The sequence below is a fragment of the Polyodon spathula genome, chromosome 6, assembly GCF_017654505.1.
Source record: "Polyodon spathula isolate WHYD16114869_AA chromosome 6, ASM1765450v1, whole genome shotgun sequence".
Taxonomy (NCBI): domain Eukaryota; kingdom Metazoa; phylum Chordata; class Actinopteri; order Acipenseriformes; family Polyodontidae; genus Polyodon; species Polyodon spathula.
The window spans coordinates 19,453,603-19,481,381 of NC_054539.1; the positions used below are offsets into that span (position 1 = coordinate 19,453,603).

Genomic DNA, 27,779 nt, shown 5'->3' on the forward strand with positions numbered 1-27,779 from the left:
ATTATCTGCTCAAACCTGCTTTGACATTCTAAAGGGTGTTAGTATCCGTATCCCTTTCCGAGTGCTTTGGAAACAAACCTGGAAGCTGCACTACTGGAAGGGGAGGCACTTCTTCGCCTTTTCTTCCTCTGTCTGGTTAGCTTATTTGTTGCATGGAATCGATGAGCAGACTTATAGCAAGACAGAATAACAGTGACATGTTCTTCAAACAGAGCTGACAGCCGCAGACTCATGCTGTAAATCTGAAAAAAGGAAAAGATTGAAGATGCCTCTTTAACCCTTTCAGGACAAAGCATTTTTCAGTGAGATGCTCCCCCAGGACCAGGCACTTTTTAGCTGTAGTTCTCTCCTTGTAAATTCACTAAAAATCTACTTTTTACAGTAGCATCTTGTAAATGGTGTCCTTTTTTCAGAACACTCTGGGGAACATTATAACGTACTTCAGGAGCCATGCAAACTTTTTTTTTTTTTTTTTTTTAATAGTAATTTTTATTATGTATTCTGTTTAGAGATATATGTATAAAAACATGTTATTCTATGACCCGAGGGACCTTACAATACTTCCTGAAAGTTTTGTTGAAAAATACTGATGTTTTGGGCAAGACATTGTTTCACCTGAGTGACTGCAATGACATAATACACATTTATTCTCAGGGTCTTTATAAACAATAATGGACTCTACTTTCGCTTTATTTTCTCAGAATATATATTTATAAATGAAATAATAGTTACTCATTTCATTATTATCAGTAATAAAGAATAAAAATGTACCTGATACATTTAGTTCATGAAATAGTATGTGCTTATATCCACTTGTTTCTTGATATTTATAAATGTTGTAAAAACATATATATTAAAACACGGACAGAATACATGTTGTAATATAATTCAAATACATTTTATTTACAGTATTTCACTTTTTTATTAGCTCTAAACAAGTTCTTGTGATGTTTTCTTTCTGCTTTTGTCTCTGCTTGGCTGCTGTAAACTGTCCCCGTCCTTTAGCCACTAAATGTCCCTCTCAGTGATGTCACAAGAAACTATCAGGAAGTGAACGTCAGCCCCTCCCCTATCCAGTGATATGTGTTTAACGCCTGTACTGCAAAGTAAGATGGCCCAGTAAGTGCTTTTTTAAATCATGTATGATCGTGTTAACATGACCCCAGTCCTTCAACAATATAACTGGGTTGGATATCCACAGTGTTACCTTTAGGGTTTCACGGTTGTCCAGTTTATTCAAATATATACCTTCCAGGCATTTAGTCAATTTAATCTGAATGTATGGCCAAGAAGAATGTATGGAATAAAGTAAGAAGTAATATAAGGGGTAATATAACCAAACAAAATGAAGCAACAGCTTCAAGTATTATCTCTCTGGAGGAACATGGAGTAAAATGGAGCAGTCTAGCACAGAGCATGCAATATCATTAAAAGGTATCATTTTACCCTTGACTTCTTGCTTGGTGTGTAAGCCTTGGAATTGCTAAATATAAGCCTCACATCCTTGCACAGCTCTGTCGGTGACTCATAGTTTCCAGCCTGAAGAGTCTCTCGCACCGTACTGAAATCCATTGGAGTGTCAACGATGTCCCTGTAATCCTACAAGAAAAAAAAACTGTGGATTACACACAACCGTCGCACTCGCAAAATGTGAGGCTCGACATGAAAATGAAAAACAAACAATCGGATACAACTTAATATTTTTAATTATGAAAATCATACATAACATTCAGAGCAGAAACACTACTTACGTTGAAAATTAAACTTTTTTCTTATTTTTTTTGAAAAAGAGCACATATACATAAACATGAAAAACTAATAAAATAAACTTTACGCAATAAACTTCTGTGTAAACAGGTGTAGAAAGCTGTATACACATAATACTATAAAACAAATATATGGTTATAAAAATAGCATAAACATAATTTGTGCAACGTGAAAGCGCTTTGAGTGAAACAGAGTTCAAAGGCTCTGTTTGTCTGTTCAGAGTTCTATTACAGCTTTCTCAGTACAATCTACACAGAAAACAAGCTTTACAACTGTACCAGTGCATTTGCCACAGACTTTGTCTTTTCACAACAGGCACAGATATCAAAAGTTCTGTTTTTATTGCATTTAGCAACCTGGCATCGTCTTTTATTCCGTGTGCCAGTGGGTGCAACGCTGGCTGAAGGTTGAGGGCCATTTGCCAGCCAGAGCGCCAGGGCTAGCTGCAAAATGATGTCCCTCAGAGTGATTGTATTACCGGAGCACTCCTTGTACAAAACCAAAGCGCTGATGGCTGCCAGGTCCAAAATATTATAAAAAATAAACAAACACAGGCCACCTGCGAGTACCACCTTTGACAGAAAACAGCCGTGGCATTTGATCCAGTATATCCACACCGTACTTCGCTGTGTTGTAAACGAAAGCCAGAAAGTTTCTGGCTTTTATTTAGCATCAGTCCCGATGGCCACTGATCTGTGAAGCGCTTAGAATACGCACATTTTTTTTTTGTGCACAGTCACATTCAGGTTGGCACAGTCGTTCTGCCTGAGAAATGTAGTGTAATTAATAATAAATATGATGTGTAGAATGACTTTCATCAGTGTTTCAAGCACTCAACAGGATTATAATACGTTATTTCACAATGACGCTGATTTAATTACAACACTCAGACTAAATTGTCAGCTATACTGTATTGATTTCAATATGCCACATAAATTGCGGGTCTGGCAGTTGAAGCAGCAAGTGCTTATACCTTATTCATTATTTATACACACCCCATCTGATTTTCTGCATTTCTGAACATTTTTCACATTGAATTTGGTCAGATCTTTTTGTGGGTTGTAGCAGTATATAGAGGGAGTCTGAGAGAAACAATGACACCAAAGTTTGATGCTTCTTTCATTTGTTTGGTGTACAAAGTAAATCAAACATCTTCAGGTGTGAAAAAGTTATTGCCCCTCTAGTTAACTCGACCCAATTAAAGGATAAGTTAGGGTCATCTGTTTGAATAGCTTGGTTAACAATCAGGCCTGATTTGGGCCAGCCCTGCCTAATATAAATCTGACTAACTTTGGCCCTTACCATCAGAGTGAAGTTGTCAGCATACAGGTTCTAGAGGCACATCAAGCCATGACCAAATAAAATTCCTGAAGACCTCTGGAAAAAAAGTTGGATGCCTATTGGTCTGGAAAGGGTTACAAAGCCATTTCTAAGGCTCTGGGGTGCAACCAAAAAGAACAGTCAGAGCCATATTGTGGAGAAAGTTTGGGACAGTAGTGAATCTTCCCAGGAGTGGATGTCCTGCCAAAATCTCTCCAAGAACAAGGCGTAAAATTGTCCAGGAAATCACAAAGAAACCTAGAACAACATCCAGAGATCTGCAGGCCTCTCCCACCTCTGCTAAGTTGAGTGTTCATGAAGCCACCATCAAAAAGACAATAAATGGGATTCATGGCAGAGTAGCAAGGCGGAAAACACTGCCCACTAAGAAGAACATGAATGCTCATCTCAAGTTTGCCAAAAAGTACCTGGATGATCCTCAAGAGTTGTGGAACAATGTTCTATGGACAGATGAGTCAAAAGTGGAAATTTTAAGCCAACATGGGCCCCATTATGTCTGGCGAGAACTAAACACTGCATTCCACAGTAAGAACCTCATACCAACGGTCAAGCATGGTGGTGATAGTGTCATGATTTGGGGATGCTTTGCTGCATCAGGATCTGGAAGACTTGCCATCATTGAAGGAACCATGAATTCTGCTCTGTATCAGAGAATTCTACAGGAGAATGTCAGGTCATCCATCCGTGAGCTGAAGCTGAAGTGCAGCTGGGTCATGCAGCAAGACAATGATCCGAAACACACAAGCAAGTCTACATCAGAATGGTTGAAGAACAAGAAATTTAAGGTTTTGGAATGGCCTAGTCAAAGTCTAGACCTAAGCCCCACTGAGATGTTGTGGCAGGACCTGAAACGAGCAAACTCACCCCTGAAGATCAACCTAATTATTTAAACACCTGATTCTAATTATCTCCTTAATTGAGCTGATAAAACCAGTTGTCACTTACTTTTTCACATACTTTTAATTACTCATTGTATGACTAATTCATACATCATTTTATCATTGTGGTTAAAGTAAACCCTATTAGATATTTAAGGCGGCTATCATGGTAAAACTATGGAATGTACATAATTATCACTGGGATTCACAATTTTTTTCTCGGCACTGTATGCATGTATGTATGTATGTGTGTGTATATATATCATTTTTCTGACAAAAACTGTGTAGAAAGAAAAGTAAAAAAATGTTCTTTGCTTCAAAAAGATCCAAATAGTGACCATTTAGTTCAATAGAATACTGAGAATAAGAGTCCTCCTTTACAGTAAATCATTCAGTATCTATTTTTATTTGCCAGCCGTTTAACTGAATTTGGCTTGATTACAGATTGTTTTGTGCTCTTTTCCTTTCTTAATTCAACATCACTCACTGAAATTACAAATGTGTTTATTGTTGTAGTTTTGTTGTACTGTCTGGACATGTACTACTGTACTAATTTTGGAAGTTTACAAGAATAAAATTCAGTGAAATATATTTATTTTCTTTGAACTTCTATTCTATACTTGTATTGTAGACTAACTGCTCCTTTCTAGTATTTTTGAGTATTTTAAAGCAAAGACAAGTTATCGAAGGAACTAATGAATGCAGAGTAATAAAATAATTACGATCATACCGGATACTCCTGTAGGTCAACAGGCTGCCGGAAAGGCTCAGAGTCTTCACACTGAAATATCAAATCCAGCAGCTCTTTGCACTGAGTTTTCCACGCCTGGTTATCATAAGCCTGGGCATTATTACGTAGCTTCCTTATGGGTTTGTGCTCCTTGGGAGGGAGGGGGGGGGGGGGGGGGGAAAAAACAAAAGCAGCTTACAGACAATTCACAGCACAGCTCAACTATTCAGATCTGACTCAGTGCTGCTGATAAAAGTCTCATTCACAAGAATTTAAATGCTGTATACTGTATTACAATTTTTCCCCACAGCTAAGTCATTGAGATTAGCTGTCAAAATAAGGGCAACTCTGTCGGAATTTTACAGCATATCTCAACATGGTATTAACTGATTTATGAAATTATCAACTGAAATGTTTTAGTAGTTTCTCTTTACTATATCATTTAAAAAAAAACAATATATAAAATAAAGGACAAATTCCAAGCCAAAAGCAGTCACTATTAAAACAGTCAGAAAGACATGGACAGTGCAGGGTTACCTTCTTTTTCCTAGTTGAAGTACTTGGAGCATCTGTATCCTCATCTTCATCCTTTAGTTAAGAAAATGTGAATATTTTATTTGATAAAAACTATTGTATTGCCAGAGATAATAAACCAGTGGGACAATTTGTCTTCAACACCATCTTTATGGTTGAGAAGAGAAGGCTATCAACGCCCCAGGCCTGTAATATTCCCTGTCCCAATTCTGGACGAGTGGCTGAGCACACTTCCTGTTGTAGTGTGAGAAGATGTCATTTACAAGGTAAAAGCATGCTATGCTGGAGCTGCAGTGTTCCGAATAAACCAGTGATCAGGAGTGCAATTTTCCATAACACACGATTTCAAACAAGGTTAGGTTTGTATTTCACACAAAAATCTGAGGAAATAAGTCAGCACTTCCAGTGCTGCCTTGTTCAAGAGCCTTGACAACTCAACTGATTAACCACACTTTTGAAGAAAGCTATGAAACTGAAGCACAACAAAACAACAAGTATCTTTTCAGAATTTCAGCTTGATTCTTTTAGCATGTCACCTATCTTAGGTTTACATTAAAAGAAATGTAAGGAGCTAACTCCTGACAAATCTTTTTTTCGAACTGTTAATGAGCGATAATATTTAGACAATAGAGCTAACTTTATTTATGAATTTGTTTATTTTAATTTTCATTGCCCTCAAAAAGAGTACACAGAAACAACCTTTCAACATGCAATGGTTTCAAATATAAAACTGCAGTAGATCAATAAAATACATTTCAACAGATTTAAAATAAATATTTCCAATAGCGTTTCTTTAAAAAAATTAAATAAAATGTAAACCATTTGATTCATAGTTCTTTAGAAAATATTAAAATTACCACCTCTTCAGAGTCTGAGAAGGTTTTCTTCTTCATGCTACTGTAGAGTGGAATGATATCTGTGCAGCTGTGGTCTCTAGTGCAATACAGAATACCAGTGGTAAGTGCAGGGGAAGAATCTTAAACTTGCAAGACACTTTAATTTAGCCTTAGGTCACAAACAAGACGGAAGATGGCTACAACAGATCATGGTTTAACATAGCATCTAGTTGGTGTTTTAGAACCGTTCCTTTGTTTAAGCTTTACTGAACATCAAAAACAAAAGGTGTGAAAAATGAGCTATGATTACATCTACTCAAACATTTAACATAGGAGGAAAGGGAACTAGACATCAATTTGAAATCCCACCATAAATCATGTTGTATAACTGATCTACATGCGTTCCAGCACAGCTTTAGACTGCAGAGGTAGTACTGTATAAATTATATTGAAAACGTACTTTATGAACTGCAGCATTAGGTCGGAAACAAATTTGGCAGTTTTTACGATAGGAGTTCCAGGTTCGTTAAAGGTTTGCGCGTTGTGCTCTATGTATCGAACTTCCCACATCAGTGAAGACAAACGCCTGTGCCCCATGTAAAAAAAGAGAGAACAAAATGTAATCATTCCATAGATAAGCAAAACAAGTCTTTCAAAACCTATATATTGCACAAAAATATAGAACAAAACATGTCTACTTTTATTCTGTACTATACTTTTTAAACTAAATACCTTATAACTGGGTGTTTAAAGTTGTTCATGACACTAGAATAACATCTGGAAAGTACATGAAACACAATACCTGGTCATGAAAGAATGGATTCAGCTTACCTGTAAAACCTGTTCTCTAGCCTCTCTTGTATTGTGCCTAGGTCAGTGAGATATGCCACTACAGTGCAATATGTAGGATATGCTTGAAGATCCACAGGTGCTACAAATGGTGCAGCAATATCTGGAATAAAAAAAGTACATGATTAAGATGTGTCAGAATGAAAAATGGTAGATATAAACCTAGTTTGATTCATATTTCAAAACTGCACAATGACCAGGACTCCATTTCCCATAAAACGTTTCAGTATAAAGTGTTTAAAACATTATCATCAAGTACTAGTAAAAAAAAAAAAAAAACTTGTTAGTTATAAAAGAAGCACAATATTCTGAGCATACAGTTTTCAGGTTTTACAGCAGTTAACTATTTGTATTTGAGCACAATGGAATAGTAATAATACAATATTTTGGGTTTAAGCTACATTTCAGTGACGAAAAACCAAATAGACAGCAACTATGTCAGTATGTTAGTATACCCAGTGTCATTAGCTGGTTGATTCCGGCAATGATTCTCTCGCACTCCTCGTCCCTGGTCCGGGGGCCCCATTCTCCCTCTAAAGGTATGTAAAGCAGCTGCCGATGCTCGTCCTCTGTAAGAGGGACACTTAGCCCCAGCTCATCTGGAAAAACCGCTGGAAAAACAGAGCACAGAGTTACAGTGGAATAAAAGAAAAAACTAACTGTAGTTACATATTAAGAAATGGAATCTGCTCCACAGAAATCTTTTTTTTTTTTTTTTTTTTTTGGTTTTAAAAAAAAATATTACATTTTACAATACAGTAATTTACCGCAGTATATGACATCTGGCCATCCTCACTCTACTGAGCTGTAAATACCTACAGTACTCAATGCATGTTTGTGGAGCATCCTTCACATATTTAGGTGCTGTTCTAGTGACTTGTTAGCCAATGGGGAAAAAGCAAGAGGGACTTCATGTATCAATCACAACTGACTGACATACAGTACATCGTTTTGCAATCTTTCATACTGTTACAGCTGATGTTCTTCAGAGTTTCAAAGAGGAATTGAAAGTTTATTAAAAGTATAACTGAATCATCTATTATTGTGCGTTTTGTTATAAATATCTGCACTGGTGTGTCGTATGTGGTGATGTGACCCCACAAATAAGCAATGCCATTTGCACAAGCTTTCAGCTATGGATAAAGAAGGCAAGCTCTTTAATAAAAAAAAAAAAAACAGAGCAGCTTTTAACTGTTGGTGTGTGTGTGTGTGTGAAAACATCAGAACATTTCTAAAACCATATTCTGGCACTATATTAACTACCTAAACCATTTTTTGAAGTTTGATTTGTTAATCCCAAAATAAAAAAGGTTTGCCTGGATTACCAATTGAATGTTTGATGAATACAAGAGATACAGTTAACCATAAAATTAAGGTAAATTGTAGAACGATACATGATATAGTTTCTGCGACACCCATCAGCAGCCACCTCTATATATAATTACAAGATATTGTTTCAGAGCATGACTGTAATAAACTGCAATTACTGTGCCTATGCAGCCTTGTTAGAAGCATGCAAGCTGTTACAGGAGTATATTGTCATATTGATTCTCTGTTTAATACAGTGTAAATGATAAACACGGTTGATGCACGGCACAAGTTGTGAGATATGTGACAGCTCTGAAGTGGAAAGTGCTGTTATTTCCCCTCATTTACATGACTGCTGTGGTGTTTGCTTTGTTATTTCTACTCCAGCAGGTTTGTGTGGGCACTGAAACTATGACTGAGGAAAATTACAGATTGAAATACCCTTTATGTTTTTGTAAATTACTTTTTAAATCATCCAATGAAAATACATGAACTGCTTATAAATGAACACAATGACGAAGTCTTTAACATGACCAGTCACTTGGACACTTACTGATTGTGCTTTGCAACAATCGCACACAAAGAAAATGTAAAACTAACATTGAGGAATTGTGTAATTAAACTCATTTAGCAAGAAATAAAGAATGCATTGAAAAACCTGTTAAGTAACAATAATCCACATGGATAACACTGAATGCGTTTAGTGAGAGACATCTCTGAATTTAGTTTAAACGTTTAGTGAATGGCTAAATGTTGTTGAAGGGTTAATATAACCCTGCAAATACAAAGCCAACTAAAACTTCATATTTGAACTACTGAAAAAAATGGTTCCTGAGATACAAGGCTTTGGCACAGCGGCAGAGAAAGATTTTTTTTTCTGTAGAACACCCACAATCAAACTAAGCCTGAAGAATTACAGAATACACCTACATACAGATTATGAAAGCAACATCTTGAAACGTTCAATCTTTTTAAAACCAAAAAGCCACAAAATGGAGGTCACAGGTTGAAGTGAAGGACACCGTTAGATTTTGCCTGCACAGTTCCTACACATTAAAAATGTGAAGTTGCCACTTAAATATATATATATAAAAATGAGACATTACATCAAAACTGAAATTTTTCGAATGGAGCCTAATGAGCTACATACCATCATTAGGAATGATTTCCATATCCCACGGACTCATCTTCTCTGTGTCACCATTATCCCAGCTAAAAGGGTGAAGAGATTTTTAATTGTTTAAGGTTCCCCTTTAAAATTGAAACAAATGCATATAAAAGTTATAAGAAAAACAGAAAGAATCAAATAAAAAAAAATCAAACAGACATCTGTAGTTCTATCTGATCAAACTGCACATATGAAAGAATATGATATATCTCCAAAACTGAACTTAAAAAAGAAAAGAAAATCGCAAACATTTCATTTTTTGCCTTTACCATTTACAAGTTTTTTGTACAGTCAGTAAGTAGTAACACAATGTCCATCTAGACTGTCTCAAGTTAAAATTAATTCATCTTCTTCCAGCATTTATAATATGGAAATGATATATTTGCAAGCGTTAATTATTTATTTTTGTATTTTCAATATTACAAAAGGTCTAACTTTGCTCGACTAAATTATTGTAAAAAAACCTGGGCAGAGGTGCAGCATTTCAAATCCATTACCTGTCTCTCATCTCTCGCAGCAGATTCCCACACCATTACAGATAGAAATACCCTCAAAAGGTTCAGACAGACAGAAAGTCACCCACATACAGTCATACAGAAAGACACCTCAATCAATCCCCCTAGCTTTACAGATTAGTCTAAACTTATGTGGCACATGTAGATCTGTATGGGCTATTCCATTATTTCCCTAGAATACAAATCTCACAAGAAATGTCACTATAATGTTATAGTTAAGGCACCTAACTATACTTCACTGAAGATATGCAACATTCAGTACCCAAACTTTTGAAAAAAAATACTTTCACAACATGTAAAATACATAATATTACAAAGCATGCACCGCAAAAATACACAGCTACAGACATTTCTCAGTACAGCATTCTTTATAATATATTTTTTCAAATGTCACATTATTGTAGCACTGGCCTTAAATATAACATAAATAGCAAGTGTCTTCACTGACCCATACTACCAACAAATAATATAATTTATTGATTAGAAGGCTACTCCTACTAAATCATTTTATTTTTCCATAAACAGACTTATTTTCTGTTACCAATGAGGGAATGATATTTAGTACCAATTACATTTAGATCATTATAATAGACTCCAAATAAAACAGAGAGGACATACCCGATCAGAGAAACTGCACTAAATCAGACTGTAACTAACTCAATAACTGCAATTTGGGGAGTCAGTGCTAGCATGGAGCCATTATCAGTTTCAGAATTTGATGATCATTTGCTATTAATGAAATAAATAATAAATAAATGTGAATATTTACATAAAATATTTTCTTTCTACAAATAAATTTGCTGTCATCCCGTAAAACACACTGTATCTAAATGAATAAATATATTGCCACTCACCCAGTGGCGCTGGAACAATTTTTATAGTGAGGGTGCTGAAAGCCATTAAACAAAACTGTAACCCCTGTACATGATGGAAGCCATACATCGAGTTGCTATTTTAAACAGGTTAATAAAACGAAGCAGCACCAACACATGTTTATCTATTTAAGTAAATGTTTAACCACAGTCCTTGCTACAGAGTTTACAACATGCTTACCATAAAACGTGTAGAACAAACAAATCATAAAAGTAGTGTATACTGTTATAATACACTTTAAATACTGCAATTTAGAATGGGTTACTTGTAAAAACAGGTTGAGCAGCTCTATTTTATTTATAGTAGTCGTTGAAGACAAGGACGGTCAGAAAACTTCAGGAGGTTGATTTGTGCTCCAGTGCCTGCTGATAAGTTGAATGGCGCATCCAGAATGCCACTGTGTCACTTTTTAGCATTGCTTCACAAAGCGGCAACCCCAGTTAGCGGCACTTGTGACTAGCTGATTTTAGCAGCTGGTGCCGCTGCCAAACCCCCAGAACCCCTAGTTCCCGTGCCCCTGCACTCACCAGACATTGTAACACTGGAATGAGCTATCAGGATACTGAGCTTGAAATGGCTCCTGGCTTTCGATTGTTCCAAACCACCAGGCGTCATCAATCACAGAACGGAAGCGATCACCTACATGTTGATGAAAGACACTCTGTTAAGAGTCATAAACAAAACCCAGTTTACATAATCAAAAATTCATTTGTTATTGCAGCTATATGGTTTGACAGAACCACCCACGGGAATCAAAATGAGGCAGGGTTTCCTGTGACATGACTTGTAGGAGCATTGTAATGGTGGATATTTGCAGAATTGCGATCATTTAATAAAGGGGGCAAAACAACACAAACCACCACTCTATTGGCTTCTCACCCAAGTACAATCTTACATTGTTATACAACCCAAAGTCAAATATTTCAATCCATGCCCAAAGCTATCATACAGCACAATTACTGCATATCGCGGTTTACAGCATCATCTGATGAATGTATCTTGGTCTTAGGCTTGATCCGATCTGCCTTTTTAACCCTTTGAGGTCCTATGCTGGACCAGGTCTGACATTACAATTTTCCCTTTTCAGTCCGATGTGGAACCCTGTCCGACATCAAAAAGACGTAAAGCACAGGTCTCTAGTCGTTTTTCTCCGGAAAAAGCCAAGAAAACCTTTCAATGGTGTGACCAATAGGAGCCGAAAGAAGCCGTAAAAAACAAAAACAAAAAAACAAACAAAGGAGATAGGTGCTTCTGCAGCCAGCGCTCAAAGAATATGTCGTTCATTTGCAGAGCTTTTTGGAGATGTTATAGTAATCAAATAATGACTTGGATCTCATTATTGAGGAGTTTGGTGATAAAACGAGTGATCAGGAGAGGTTTATCAGTATGCACATCTATAAAAAGGTATGTGAAAAATACAGTGAACAAGGGGTGGGGCTTGGCTGGAGATGCAGTACTGAGTGTCCTTTTTCGATTCAGTGCCTTTTAAACCTGTTTTACTCTGGGGGGAAAAAAAAAAATGTAAACAGGGCGTGTAAAAATAAATTGGACCCGACATGCCTGACAAGCGCTGAATAAATGGACCGCTAAGGGTTAACACTTAAAGCCACCGAAGTTAATATGCAAGGTTAACTTGCTTTGTTGTTCCCCTTTCTGACTCGCCACTTCATTTAACTCCACTGGCTAACTACATCTCCCTGAAAGCTGTGGCAGACTGAATGTGACTTACACTTGGATTTTAGAGTTTTACATTATTTCAGCTCTGTAATCAACTACCAAATACCATCTGACATGAATTGTGCATTACGCTATTACATTCCCTGTTCTAGAGTGAAGTTTGGCTACCTTATATAATTACAAATAACACTGTTTACAATTCCCTTTATACAGCCTTTCAGTTTTAGGAATTACTGTATTTTGTTATTATTGTTCTTGCAATGGTATATTATGGAAATGTCTGGGTTAATGAGGGAAAGCACCAGATTCAGCTTTGTATACAAAACTGGGTCCATCAGTACCATGAAAAAGTAAATCACCATGTCTTACACTAAATGCACATAACACGTTTAACCCAGACTTATTCAGTTGTGATAAATTTAAGTTTACTTTAAACTGAAAAAGTGTCTCCCAAAATATGACAAAGATGGAGACAGACAAACTCCATATACCTCCAGATTTTAGTACCCTTAATAACTCTTGATAAATATTGTTCATCTGGATAGGCACATCTCTCAGGCTGTCAACTGCTCTTACAAAATCTAGGGATAATTAAATAATTACACTGTTTTAAGTGGATTACCATTAATTAGGGTTCCAGGTCATAGGGCTGGGAAGCCTATTGTTATTGCTGGGATTATTATTTTTCGTTCCGTCAAAAGTTGCTCCAAAACTGCGAAAATTCAGTAGGATGGTAGATGCTTATGGGAAGCTGGTAGATGTTAATTGAGCATATGTCGGAAATTACATGGATTGGCTGCCATATTGGACTGGAAAAAAAAAAGCATTTTGCCTAAATATAAAAATTCTTCTTTTGAAAACCACTTATTGCAGAGTGCTGAAAGTTGGTATACTTGTTGAGGGATAGTCCAAGATTAACTGGTGTTCGTAAGAAGCAGGTTGTGTGGTATGGTGGCCATGCTGCATGTCATCATAATCACAAGGTACAGACATCATAATCACAAACTACAAAAGATCTTCTCCCAGACTGCTAGTCTGACTGAACCAAAGATTGGCACACATTATCCTAGCATAAGATTAGGTCAAGGAAAGTTGCTACAATAAAAAAAAAAAACATGGCAGCCACGCTGGATGACATCAATAACATACAAAAGCGGCTTACAAAAAGAGTCGTCTCTGAAACCACTAGTCCGATTGAACCAACAATTGGCACACATGATCTCAGAGTGGTTGTCTTTAAACTTTGTTCAAGGGAAGTTGGTACAATTTAAAAAAAAAAAAAAAACAAAAAACAAAAAAAAAACATGGTGGCCATGTTGGATGACATCATCATCTTACAAAACTGGCTAATAACTCGTTATAGAGTGCAGACAGGGTCATGGTTACTATGGAAAACATATAATAACCCATGTATGCTCTATCAAAAAATGTCATTGCCAGTGACCTTTGAGCTCTCCTAAAGGTCAAATGAAAAACTGGCTTATAACTCCTGATTTACCCTGGTTACTATGGAACACATATAGTAACCTATGTATTCACTCTGCACTATTTGCTAAAGTGTTTGGTACTGGTACTGGAAGCCGTAAAGTTGCTGGCAACTCCAGTTTGAAAATGTTATTCAATGTATTAATGGTCTTAATATTACAAATAGTTCTAGGTTGTGATCTGAATGCCAAACTACATCTATTACTTGATTATTTTTATTTGTTTTATTAATTTATTTATAAAGTGGAGAATTAAAGTTTCACTATGTCACTAACATACATATTACCACAAGAGGTTCAGGAGAGACAGAGAGAGAATGTCTCCTACATAAAAAACATACAGAAAGAGACCTCAATTTATCCCCTAGTTTTACAGATGTGTAAACTTTTGAGGCACATGTAGATTTGTACATGCTCTTCCATTACATCTCTAGAACAAAAATCCCACAAAAAAGACAATATAATACTATAGTTGAGGCACCTACCTATGCGCCACTGTATTGTCCTTGTGTCTTCAAACTGTTGCCTAAGAATTAGGAAATCAATAACATCTGGCATATCATGGTACCTATTGATATAAAAATAAAAAAATAAATAACACAATAAAAATAATGCATTTACACCAATTAAAACATTGCACACATATTATACTCTCTAATCTCAGTTTTCCTTTAAAAATGTACCAGCTGTAGTATGATTTTTTTTATTATTATTATTTTTTTTTATTAAATACTAGCACTGACATAGCCGCTTTTTAAACGGCTTTTGCAATTAAAATTTCTGCATACGTGAATATCTCGTGCATGCCCGTTGAGTGTTACTAAATATTTGAATTAAATACCCATACGGTGTTTCAGCTGCAATATCGTAAAAAGAAATAAGTTATAAGCACTTGCTTCTGCAACCGCCAGACTCTCAGTTTATGCGGCATATTCAAACCAATACATATAGCCGACAATTTAGTCTGGGCTTTGAAGTAAAATCAAAGTCATTGTGAAAAAACGTATTACATACTCCTGTCGAGTGCTGAAACACTAATGAAAGTCATTCTACACATCATATATTATTATTATTATTATTATTATTATTAATTTATTTATTAGCAGTTGACACAAAATATCCACGTTGAATCACAATACAGTGTGCTACAGCTACTCTACTTTTTCTCATCTGCCTGTCCTCTGAATAGGGTTACCACCAACAGCTCAAGCCACGCGAGCCTCCCTGCACTCCATTACACTCCTCAGGCAGAACGACAGTTTGCACCCTGAGTGTGTACAGGTGTAAAAATAAAAATTATGAAGTGGACATACTGGATTAAATGGCACAGCTGTAGTCTGTCAATGGTGGTACTCGCAGGTGGCCTGTGGCTGTTTTTTTTATAATGTTTTGGACCTGGCAGCCATCAACGCTTTGGTTTTGTATAAGGAGTGCACCGGCAATACAATCACTCTGAGGGACTTCATTTTGCAGCTAGCCCTGGAGCTACGGCAGAAACATTTTGATAAGAGACATGAAAGCCGGCTGGCAAATGCCCCTCAACCTTCAGCCAGCGCTGCGCCCACTGGCACACGGAATAAAAGACAATGCCAGGTTGCTAAATGCAATAAAAACATATGTCTTTTGATGTCTGCACCTGTTGTGAAAAGGCAGTCTGTAGCAAATGCACTGATATTGGTACTGAACTCTGTTTCACTCAAAGCGCTTTCACTTTGCATAAGTTATGTTATATTTTAGTTTTACGCTACTTTTATAACTAGTTATTTATGTTTTATAATTGTATATGTGCAGACAGCTTCCTACACTTTTACACAGAAGTTTATTGCGTAAAGTCTATTTTATTACAGTTTTTGATGTTTATATGTGCTGTTTTTGAAAAAAAAAAAGGTTAATTTTCAATATAAATACAGTTTCTGCCATGAAAATGTTGTGTATGATGTTCACAAATAACAAAGCCGTTTTAAAATGAAGCTGTACATTTTGAAGGTTCGGTGGTTGTACAAAGTCCAAAAACTCAGCGGTTTTAGTGTCAAACCCAAATCTACCTATTTGTACAAAGCCCTTATGGCTTCAATTTCGTAGTGGCTTGAATTATGTCATGAACTGGCGAGCATAATGCCAACAAATAATTTCTGGATGATATCACAACTTAGATTTGCAGTAATCTTCGATAATAATACTTTAGGGAATGTAAAGTAGTCCCAGATTAGCGCTAGTGTATGAAACCACCCCTCAAATGTCTTATTCTATAAATTATACTTACTTCATGGAGAAGGATCCTCCTGTCAGTTTACCAGTATCAGGGTCAAGGAAAGCCAGTTTGAGGCAGCATAGGGTGGGCAGTCCCACTTCATATTTGATCCCAACAATCTTCATCAACTCTTGCTCCTGTAAGAACAAACCAATTCTCTGTATAAAATGTGCTGTGGGCTCCTGAGTGGCGCATCCAGTAAAGGCATTCCGGGTGGCGTGCAGGCTGCGCTCTATAGCCTGGAGGTCGCCGGTTCGGGTCCAGGCTTAAATCCACTGCCGACCATGAAGGCCAGTTCCTAGGGGGTAGCACACAATTGGCCGAGCGCCACCCGGGGTGGGGAGGGCACCAGCGACCCCTGTAGACTGGCCGGCCGCTAGCATGCCTGCTTGCAAACGGCCCAGAGCTGCAAGGTAGCTGCTTCATGGGCCTGCAGAGTGAAAAGTGGACAGCTGATGGCACATGTTTCGGAGGACGCGTGTGCTCGTCTTTGTCTCTCCCGAATCAACATGGGGGTTACAGCAGTGAGCCAGGCTTAAATTGGGCAGTTCAGATTGGAGGAGAAAATGGGGTAAAAAAACAATTTCTCGATTCCAAATTAAAAAATAAACAAATAAATAAATGTTGTGACAAGTGGTCCCGAGTTGACAGGTGAAGATATTGTAAGACATAACTTGGTTTTCCTAAGTTGGCATAATAAGCAACTTTAAGGTAACTTGCCTCCCTTCCATACTACTTCTATGTACAAAAAATGTATCTACCTAATTTAAGATACCTTTACCTAAAATGTTATGAAAATACTGACCCAGGGGTAGATTACATTTGAAACTTAACATAGATGTGCGTTCTGAGAAGCTGTAAACGACAGCTTTCCAGTTTGCCGTTTCTATTCCTCAGCAACAAATCAAAGAATTCCTGTAATTTAAAGTACGGCAAAATGGAAGGAGTGATAATGCATGGAAGTTTTACCTTTAGGGATAGAACTAAAAGTAGTAATTTCCACAAATTATACAAACTTATGTTTTTGTTGTTATGGGTAGGCTAGGCTAGATCCCTTTAACATTGTAGAATAATAATAGGTCGTCAGAAGGTAACACAGTTCCTTTTTTAAAGACAATTTTGAAGTTGCTCTTATGCAGCATTTATAAAACAATATAACAAATCTTAGCGAGATCTCAAAATGAACAAGAACTAATTTCAAGATCTCTCTAAATGACTTCCTGTGAATGTTTTGAATGGACTTCCTGACCATTTAGAGATCTCTCTAAATGACTGAGATATATCTAAATGAAAAGGAAGTTATTCAGAGCTACAGTTGTCTCTGCATATAGGAACACCACCTAAGAGAACACTTCGCCTAAGGGAACATCTTTTCTGGTGAAATAAATTTTTCCCCATTGCAAATGCTCTGGCTAAAGGAACAGGAACTTTGCTTAAAAAACACCTTCTTGACACTAATACCCCTATATAATTTATATATGGTGGGTATACTATAACATATCCCATATATAGTTTATACTTGTACATAATTATATTAAGTTTAGCAGAATTATATTTTAGAAATTTAAATTTTTTCAGGAACACATTTACCAGGCCTTCTCGATGGCGGATCATACCAGCTATTTGGTGGCCATTCAAGTTTGCAAAACATGAGCTATAGAGTGTTTTGCCTGAAAAGCCTTGATGTTGTCAGCTGAAGCATGAAAATCATGTTGATGAAATTAACACGCACACACACATACACACACACAAAATTACATATCATCTATCGAATATATCTGACAAAACACATACTGACAGTCCAAGAGCTTTTTGTTAAATTCATACACGGACATGTGCACACAACTGCATTTATTTAAGCACGTTTCATATTTAACAATTGCCATCTGTTTCACAACTTACTGTTTCAGACACTTTCTTGTGTTCCTTGATAAAAAACTGCATTATGCACTAGACAATACAGCAGACCTAGAAGTAAATCTGAACCTGTTTCTAAAAAAAAAAAATCCTGAACATGATTACAAGCCCTGTTTACTAGAAGTATATGTTACACCCACATTAATGGAAAATGTATATTTTTATGTTTACTTTGTAATAATAATAATAATCATGTTAGACATGATATTAAAATAGTTTAAAAAGTAGTTTTTACAATTCACTGTAGCCCACAAAGTAAACTGCACCTTGAAACTAATACCCTGTCAATCTGCTAGCCTAAACATTAGTTCAATAAATAAAATAAATAAATAAAAGCAGTGCTTTGTAATATAATGGCTATGAATTTAATGTAAATGTTTCATTGCAGACAAAAATGTAACATTGCATTCTAAATGAGTTGTACCTTGTTTATTTTAACTACGCAGTATTACAACTTAATAATAAGTCAAATATATAATTTGGCGCTGGTTTTATAAATCCCGATTTTCACTAATCTTGGCTGACCTAATGTTATTTTAGGTAAGGTCGTGAAACCAGTCGTTTATAATAGGGGTCTGTGAAAACAGCTGTTTATGTTGACGACTAAAAGATTTCCTATAATAAATAAACAATTATAAAATATATTTAAGCTACTAGGGATAAATACACCAGTTCAACTTAACTACTGCACTGGAGGTCACGACTGCACCCCAAGATGCAACTAAAATGATTTATTACTTCTCACAAAATCAACAATTTACCTACAAAATATATTTTATAAATGCCTTAATCTGCAATTCCCATGTTTGTTAATATATGACATGTTCTACACTTTCGTGCATTCTAAACTCTGCAATGTTATGTATATGAAATTAGTTTGTAAAGGTGTTTTACCCTTAACTCCATCTTGTGCCAGGGCTGCTTTTTAGGGTTTATACTAAAAATGTTGTTCTTCTTGGCCATTTCCACATATGCTTCATGACCCTGACGGAAATAGTACACCTGGAAAGCAACATTTCAAAAGGTTACTATCTGAAGAAATAGAATGCACATCTCTTGGACAACTACAGTGCTGTCTTGGAATTTTACAATTTGACAATTCCTTCACTAAAAACCACTGATGTGTTTTTTTTTTTTTATGACAGTATCTCTGATTGATGTGTATAGCTTTAAGGAATACACAAGCCTGGTCTCCTGTGGTGCTAAATACTTGTAAGGTAGCTGGGGAAATGTTTTTTTTTAGCAAAGACATTTTCAAAACAATGCCCACTTAGACAGATGAGTCTATTTTAATGACTTAAAACAGCAGACTTAATACTACTGCCATTACACTTATAAATGTGCACCACATCAAATGAGGCATACCTCATCTCCCATCTGTGGTATGAAAGGGCATCTCCGTGGGACAGTGTCTGTGATCCACGGCGAAGGCAGCCATTCCTCCAGAGTCAGACCTTGATCATGGAACTCTTCCGCTGGAAGTCTCTGAAAAAGTTTACAAAAAAAAAAAAAAGCATTAAAAATTTGTGATACACTATACCAGATTTAGGTTTAAATGAGGATTCCCATTATAAAATGTAAATGTCTGTAACGTGTTACTGGGTTTTTCTACTACATTTATTCAGATCATAAAAAAAATGTTTTCTGATGAAGTTAACAAAATGCCTCAATACTAGGCTTAACACAGCTCAGTGCAGGCACAATTTCAAATTTAAAGCATTATTGTCAGCTTGGTTTAAGATACAAAACTTAAATTAATTTATGTCAGTATCATTTTTATAGTAATAATCAATCTAAAAGGGGTGGAAATATGAACCATTTACAACTAAAAACACTGTTTAGTACATCTGTAAAGATTTTTAAACTCACCATGCCAGCAATTAAACTATCAATTGTACGCACATTTAACATCTATTTTGCATTTGTTTTTAAAATGTATTTTTAGATACCTTCATTCTTCTTTCCTTTGGCTTCTTTTTCTTTGGTAACGCACCATCTTTGTCTCGTTTTTCTTTCTTCCTCTCCTTTTTGTTCTCTTTTTCCTTTTTCTTCTCCCCATCCTCCTCTGAACTGCTTGCATTTTTCTTTTTGTGTCGAACAGTTTTCTTTGGTGGTTGCAGGTTGATGCCAGCGTCTGCTGTCCAATCAGAATAATCACTTGTGTAGTCACTGAAACACAAAACTAAGAATGAGAGCCAGGAAAACCGTTTTAGGTGGCTTAGACTCTGCATATTAAGTTGTATCTTGAACATGAACAAAGAAAACTAGATATGTAATGAAATTCATGCAACAGCAGTAACCTATTTGATATACATCAATTGTGTTTTCAAAACGGATAGAGCTACAAGCAGTAGAACACAGCATTCTGTGTGTTGAGACAACGGCATCAGTTTAACAAATCATACGTTGAATAGGACAGCCCTTTGTCTTAAGGTTGGTTGTCACAGACATAGGTACATTAGATGGTTAATTAGATGAGAATCGACCAAGAGAAGTATCACGTTCTTCTCTAGGGATCAGCAACAGCAGATTATTAGTCTTTATGTTTAAAATGTTCTAAATGTTTTACTTCAGGTGACTGAATGCTGAAGGTGTTATACAAGAAGTCTTATAATAATCCCTTTAATGTTGCTGTTCCTTTAACAGTCTTAGCCAGTGCAGCAATCTATATGGCCTAGAGTACCATGTTCCATGAGCTATGAGCATATATATATATATATATATATATATATATATATATATATATATATATATATATATATATATATATATATATATATAAATATCAGAACTCCACCTACCTGGAGCTGCTGCTGTCACTTGGCCAGGCCTTCCCCTCCTCGTCTGAGGTTTCACCACTTGCCGGACGAACTTCACCCTCCTGTCATTTAAAATATAATCCGGTACAAATTAGATCACAAGGGCATTGTTATTTACTGCTTTCGCACCTGTCACTTATGAGGTCTTAACTTTAGCAAATCACCAGTTCTTTGACTCAACCTTTCAATCTACAAACTGATGCTACTTGTAAATGCTCTTTTAGACACAAATGTATCGATTGTTGTGTTGTCTTTTGTATTTAAGAAAAAAATGTCAACAAGTAAAATGTGATATCCCTTCTACCATACAGTGGAACATTGAATATCTGACCTCACATAACCACCCCGCTAAATAAATAAATATTAAAATTAGGCCATGAGAGTAATGGCATTGGCAGCATCCGTGATTGAAACAGAAGCAAGTGTTATAGCAAGTCAGCCTTTTGGTGCGTTCCCCTTTAAAGAGAGACAGGCTGTGTGCGTGTGTCAGTCAGCTGTGTGTAGCAGTGACGTTTCAATACACCACTTGAGAAAGCTTTGTGTTTCACCCTTTTTTTGTGCAATGTGTTTATATGATGGAGTGCACAGCTGCAGATATTGGCAGTGTGTTGTTGTAGCTTTTAAATGCTTTTGAATTAAATAAAGCAAGCTTATCGGTTGTTTGTTTAAAATAGCCGAAGCAATATTTAAACTGACATTCTTATCGGCTGTTGGCAATGTCAAGAAAGAGTGCAAAGTACCGTGACAGAGATATTAAGAAAGCAGAACCAGGGAGGCAGGGACTTCAAGTTAAGAAAGAAGCCATCAGTTGCAGGTTACAGTTTGCTTTCTATTTTTTTATTTATTTATTTATTTATTTTAAAAGCTTTGCATGGAGATGGCTTATAGTAAACCGCACAGCAACACTATATTGTAAACTAATTAATCTTGTTTCGGTTTGCTTACTTTTAAAGCAAAGAATTTCCCCTTGTTTAAAGCAGTTTGAGTGTTGTTTTTGCTCACTAACCTATTCATGCATCTGTAAATGTCACTGTATATACACTTTAGACACCACACACACAGTTCTGCTGTTTTTCTTTTCCTTTTCTACTTCTTTCTTTCTCTACCATATTTCTGTCAATTCCAGTGTGCATTCAAGCTCCTTTATTTTGTTCATTTTATAAACACTGCTGACTGCTATTTATTAGTGCTGGGATGAACACAGGATTTTCATGTTCGGATATTTGCTCATAATTTAAATATTAGCAGCAGCAGGGGCGGGGGCAGGGCGTGGACCCTGTCTGTGTGCCTTTATTTATGTACAATATGTAACATGTTAAAGTAAAATAAATATCCCAGGAGTAGCGAATACGCTGTGTAGGCCTAACTTTACCCCACTGAATTAACTACAAAACAAAGGATGCCAAATAGCAGCTCAAATTAAACATTGTTTTGTTTACTCCCGAAATAGTACTAATGACACCAAACTTTTTTTTTGTATTCCTTGTCATTTCTTCGCAGTAAAACAGTGGCCATAGACACTTTTTCATAAAGTAATAACAGGAGGTTTACTTGTGCCTTTTGGTAGATGAACAAGGAAATGAAAACCACAATGTAACTTTAAATACTGAAGGGGGAAAAAACTCAATGACGTGCTTGCTTTTTTTTCTGTCCCATGGTATTCTGACTTGCTCTAAAGCAGCATAAACCGTTTTTGACCCAGACGGCTTTCCACAGAGATCACTATGTGTGCGTACACATAATCTGGTTTAATTTACACTTTGTTGTCTAAAAATTATAAATAGAGACTCAAGAGCTGCTGTGCTGATCCTGTGTTTTTTGATAATGTATTTTTATTTTTTGTTTGCCATTTTTGAAACCATAGTGCAGCTTCTGGTGAGGTGGTAAATAAAGGCATCTTTGTCATTTCTAGCGAATACGAACATCTGATTTTTGTATCTGAATGCATGTCAAATAATATTAATTCAAATATTCAGATATTTGTCTCAGCACTACTGTATATAAATGTACCTGTAATGACATTACAAAATTAAAACAAAATTAAAAAAAAAAAACTAAAATGTGTGAACAAAACACTGTCATTGTTTAAAATATTTAAATATTACTCTAAACCATACGCTGTTACAAAACATAATACAAAACAGGCTTGATCAGACTGGTTCATGCCAACAAGAGGAAAGCAAGTACATTTACATCTGTCCATAGTACTTCTGGACCCCCCTATTCATAATATGGATATTGTTTGTGTGGCGGTTTACCTCTGAGGAGCTGTTCTCTTCCTCGGCTGTGTCGCCCTGCCTGCTAGTCTCCTCCACCGCTGCTCTCGTGTGGTAGTTGTGCTGGTTTACCTGCGTTCTCCTCGTCTCCACGCCGTCACTCACTGATTCAAGTCCGTGGTTCTGGGAAGAGTAACGCAAGGCATTTGGTTGAAGGAAATATTTAACATAGAACTACATGTAGGCAACCCGACATTAAAGATAGACTAATTCAAACAAGAGCCAGCAGCACACATGAACAAGGCAAAATGAACATTAAGAAGCACAGTCTCCCTGTATTCACAAGTTTAAAACGATGCTGCTCGTTAGGGTGACTTCACGATACGCTACGTATACGATGAGTTCACAACACGATATGTACAGGGGTTCTGATTTTCGGGTGAAATTGTTGTCCAAATTTCAGCAAATGCTTTTTTTTAAAAACCGGGTGAAATCAGGTGGATTTTTTTAATACACAATCAAGAAAGAATAAATAAATATTCAGGTAGAAATCAGGTTTTATTTAGAAAGAAAAACAAATGCTTAAGCACAAAGTGCAACAAGAACAACAAAAACAAATAAAACAGTTGTACTACACTAATTAGGTTACAGATGCCCATTAACATATCATTTGTTGCTCAATAGTATTTTCTGACATTTTACAACACTTGCATCCATAGCTTCTTTACAGACAATCCTTTAGTTGTTCCTTTCTTGCATCCAACAGTCTGTGCTGTACAATAACAGTATATCTGTTTTACTTTCTAAATAGAGAAAACAACTTCTACACCATGGGCTCAGCTTTGGGCTTGTTTTGTTTTTTTGCTGAGTTTTTCTTTTTTGTTTTTAGATTCAGAACAACTGACTCTTATATAACCAGCTTAAACAAAGACAAATACTTGTAGATAGAAAATTAGTGGTCTTGTTTTTTTTATTTACTGTAATACAAGCCCTAAATCTTTCAATTTTTTACATTGCTGTTTGGCCGTCCCTGTCTGACAGTGTTTAAAGAGTGCATCCATCCGAGTATATCTGTGAGATGAGACAGACCTACAGCTTCAGGGTTCAAGCTTTTTACAACTTGCGGCTTTCTACTCAAACTTGCAGTTTCACAAGAGATACCTTGAAACTAGAGCTCACAAAAACAATGCACATGGAAAAGGCTCAGGATGTACAGGACTGCTCATGTAGAAGGTAGATCAAATTAAAAATCAGGTTTGACAGACTTCATGACATTTTCTCTGTTCCAACTGTAAACTGCAATTTCAGACTATACTGAACCTATGTGGCTCTCATGGAGATCGCTACTGAAATGTAAAAAAAAAAAACTACTTTGTCTTATTTTTTTTATACATCCTACACTTACTGAATAAGATATAAACAGAATACTCCAGGATTGTTAATCTTAAAATCACCAAAGCAATAAACATAAATGCTTCAGAAAGAGGGAAACAGCAAAACATTAACACAGCTGTACTACACTAATTAGGTTACAGATGCCCATTAACATCTATCATCATGTGTTATTTAAGTGTATTTTCTGACATTGTACTATGCTCTGGTCTTTGAAAATAGCGCAATTTACTCAAAGAGCGCTCTACTACAGCACTTTCCAGCCGGAATGCAAAGTACAATCAATCCGACAGACTCTGGTATCTGGCTGAGGCATCCTTCCAAAATCTCACTGCCAAGAGTTCTGGATTGTGACTGGATTGACTAGATTCTGAGATTACAGCTTCAGTACTATCACAAGGGAAAATGTATCCCTGTAGTTGTCAAACTCCTGACTCTGAGATGACTTCAGGAAAAGATAAAGCAGTCTTGCTTGCGCCTATAGCTTCTTTACAGTGTTAGATACATTCTTTGCAGTTGTTCTTTTTCATTTCTCACAGTCAGGGCTACACAGAATTCATCAATGGATTGCCTCACATAAGCAGCATCTTCAGGTGGCAGCATTCTCAAAAATGGTACTGCACTGTTCTGTTGGTACAACTTCTGTGCTCTGTTCCAAGCAAATGGAAAGCCTGACATCAGTAAAGTGGTACATTTTGTGTAGTGTAGCACCATCTCCCTCCAGTTCTTTCTGCACAGGTAACACTGGTTCAAGATTTTCTTCCAGAATCACCAGCTTGGCATAGACTGTTTGTTGGCGAGTGGGAATTATTTATTTTAGGGTCAGAAAGCTTTTTGTCAGGGACAGCCATATTATTCAAGAGAGCCATCAGGCCAGCCCACATGTGCATAACACGCAGACTCTCAAAGAAACTGAACCACCTGATAGGAACAACAGCTGGCAGTTTCAATACATTTGCAATTCCAACTTTAGCACACTCTTCATTGCACAGTGGTTCTAATTTGTAGGCATATTTAAACAAGACACCAAATTTGACTACCAGTTTTCTAGCATCTGACATTGCTGAGCAGCTAAGGGCAGTGTCAACAGCAACATGAATTAAATGTGCCATATCTGTGACGTGCAGGAGTTTACTGACACCTTCACCAACACGTATGTCATTCACCATCTTTAACATGTACTGTGCTGAATCAAATACAGTGGCGATGACACCTGACCACTTATCATAATGAGGTAATTATTTTGCAAGAACCAAAGCAATGCTGACACTGTTTGAGACAGCAACATTAGAAACATCTACCAATGCAATTTCATGATACCCTTTTAAAGGGTTTGTAAATTTTCCTAAAGGCCCATCAGCCACTTGTAAACTCAAACCAGCTTTGGAAATTGCTTCAACAATTGAGTGAATTGCACTATGACCTTCTTTCTCTTTAGCCCTCTGCCTGACCTGCATTTCCATTGCACCATTGTGATACCGCTTGGTTTTGCCGCCTCTTGTTTTAGAGAAATGTGACATGCACTATGGAGGTGTTCTATTATCCTGTCATATGGGTTCTTTTCGCTGTCAACTGATATTTTTAATGCACAGTATTTGCATACAACAGGTTCTTTAGGCATAGTACCACTGTCTTCACAAAGAACCTTGAAATCAGGGTACTCTTTTACCTAGTCAACAGGTAGTTTGTGCTTTCTGGCCATTATTTTTTTAATTGTACACTTAAGGAATTATTATTCAGAAATCAAATTAAAAAAAAAAATACACCTTGTTAATGCCAACTGACCCTTTACCTACTGCACTACTACACTGAACCAATGTCTATACATTTTTTTTGTTTTGATCTTTCCTTTTCTCTCAGTCTCTCAAATGTCCCTGTGCTTCTCTCTATCTGCTGTTTGACATTTCCTTTTCTGTCTTAAAAAGACGTTTTCCTAACTTACTCTGGCAATAGGCAAGAGAAATTGTATTTACATGCATATTGAATGACTGTAAATCTAATAAAATACAAATAAATATATATTATATATAGATAGTCGTCAACAGTTTAAATCCCCAGTGTACGTGTATTTCCACACATTGGGGTATGTAAACATTCGTCTCTCTCACTCCCAGTAGAATATGGAGGCATTTCTCTGTTCCATCAAGTTTTATTTTGTAGTGGAGTTGCAAGTATAACTGCACACAGAACATAAGGGTAAACCACTTTACTCCATGCTGTTTTACAAAGAGAAGCGATCGACTGTTACATCTAAATGCTCTTGGCTTAAACACACACTCATAAAACAAGTAACTGGGAAGAAGACTGTAAAAAGTGTAAAAAGGCAAAAACCTTAAAGCTATATTACTGTAATTTTTTTACCCTTGCACTGGATAAATGTCCTGAGTGACAAAACAATGTGCAGCTTTCAATGCAACACACATGCAAACTTCACTTATACTATATATAATATATATACTGCGCAATCTAGTCTTGTAAACAAGCTCTATTGTAAAGTAGGGCTCTTTGTTTTTAGGTTTTATTTTTGATGACATAAACGAAGAGCCCTAACAATAAGCAATGGAACCACAATAACCACTGAGTCATATTCCCTGTACCTCTAGTTAAAAATCTCATAAAATGTTTTCTTTATAAATTCTCACAGCTGTATCAAGTCTACAAGTTCTTGCATGCTAAAAGAGAGACCGTCCGCTGCCACGGTTGTAGCCTACTTTAAAATTACTTTAAGATTTAAAATTTAGCGCATTTAAGTAAGACGACACTGGCTGCAACTATTGTTTCTTATACACAAATAAGCTTACTTGATTTGATAAACGTCATGAACAATACAAGCAGCTTCTTACACTACTTGGTTTGATTAAATGAGTATTATACAACAAAATCTGAAAGCCGAACATTAATTTCATTAACGAACGACAACTTAATAAAAAAAATTATTGTTGCCTACTTCAAAAGGAATATTAGCCTGCTATATTATATTAAACCAAACGTAAAAAAAATAATGATCTGGTTCTGTCTTGCCTTTTCAATGAATAAACTTTAATTAATAGAGAATAAAAACATACTAAAGATAACAAACTACCTAGCCTAAGTTTAATTAAACGTTTTTGTAATCTAATCAGTGGCTTCTGTTGCATACACATTGTGGAATGAACAATAATGTAAAGTTTTGTTTTTTTTGGTCAAATGTTTACAATGCTGAGAAAGCAGAACCAATATTACAC

The 27,779-nt window shown here is 36.3% G+C and overlaps 1 protein-coding gene across 2 annotated transcripts in view; it reads right to left on the bottom strand.

Annotated features, from left to right (window-relative positions):
- The window catches only part of LOC121316976 (pleckstrin homology domain interacting protein), an 88,001-nt gene that overhangs the window by 9,830 nt on the left and 50,392 nt on the right, over positions 1 to 27,779 (bottom strand). For both annotated transcript variants that reach the window (XM_041252435.1, XM_041252433.1), the window contains exons 21-37: positions 23,206 to 23,346; positions 20,930 to 21,009; positions 20,078 to 20,297; positions 19,494 to 19,613; positions 19,023 to 19,130; positions 16,224 to 16,348; positions 14,446 to 14,528; positions 11,327 to 11,438; positions 9,394 to 9,455; positions 7,391 to 7,546; positions 6,918 to 7,038; positions 6,547 to 6,672; positions 6,111 to 6,183; positions 5,254 to 5,304; positions 4,717 to 4,866; positions 1,447 to 1,599; positions 79 to 242 (exon numbers count right to left, since the gene is read on the bottom strand). In XM_041252435.1, the coding sequence (XP_041108369.1) occupies positions 79 to 242; positions 1,447 to 1,599; positions 4,717 to 4,866; positions 5,254 to 5,304; positions 6,111 to 6,183; positions 6,547 to 6,672; positions 6,918 to 7,038; positions 7,391 to 7,546; positions 9,394 to 9,455; positions 11,327 to 11,438; positions 14,446 to 14,528; positions 16,224 to 16,348; positions 19,023 to 19,130; positions 19,494 to 19,613; positions 20,078 to 20,297; positions 20,930 to 21,009; positions 23,206 to 23,346 (2,045 nt within the window). The remainder of the gene's footprint in view (positions 1 to 78; positions 243 to 1,446; positions 1,600 to 4,716; positions 4,867 to 5,253; positions 5,305 to 6,110; positions 6,184 to 6,546; positions 6,673 to 6,917; positions 7,039 to 7,390; positions 7,547 to 9,393; positions 9,456 to 11,326; positions 11,439 to 14,445; positions 14,529 to 16,223; positions 16,349 to 19,022; positions 19,131 to 19,493; positions 19,614 to 20,077; positions 20,298 to 20,929; positions 21,010 to 23,205; positions 23,347 to 27,779) is intronic.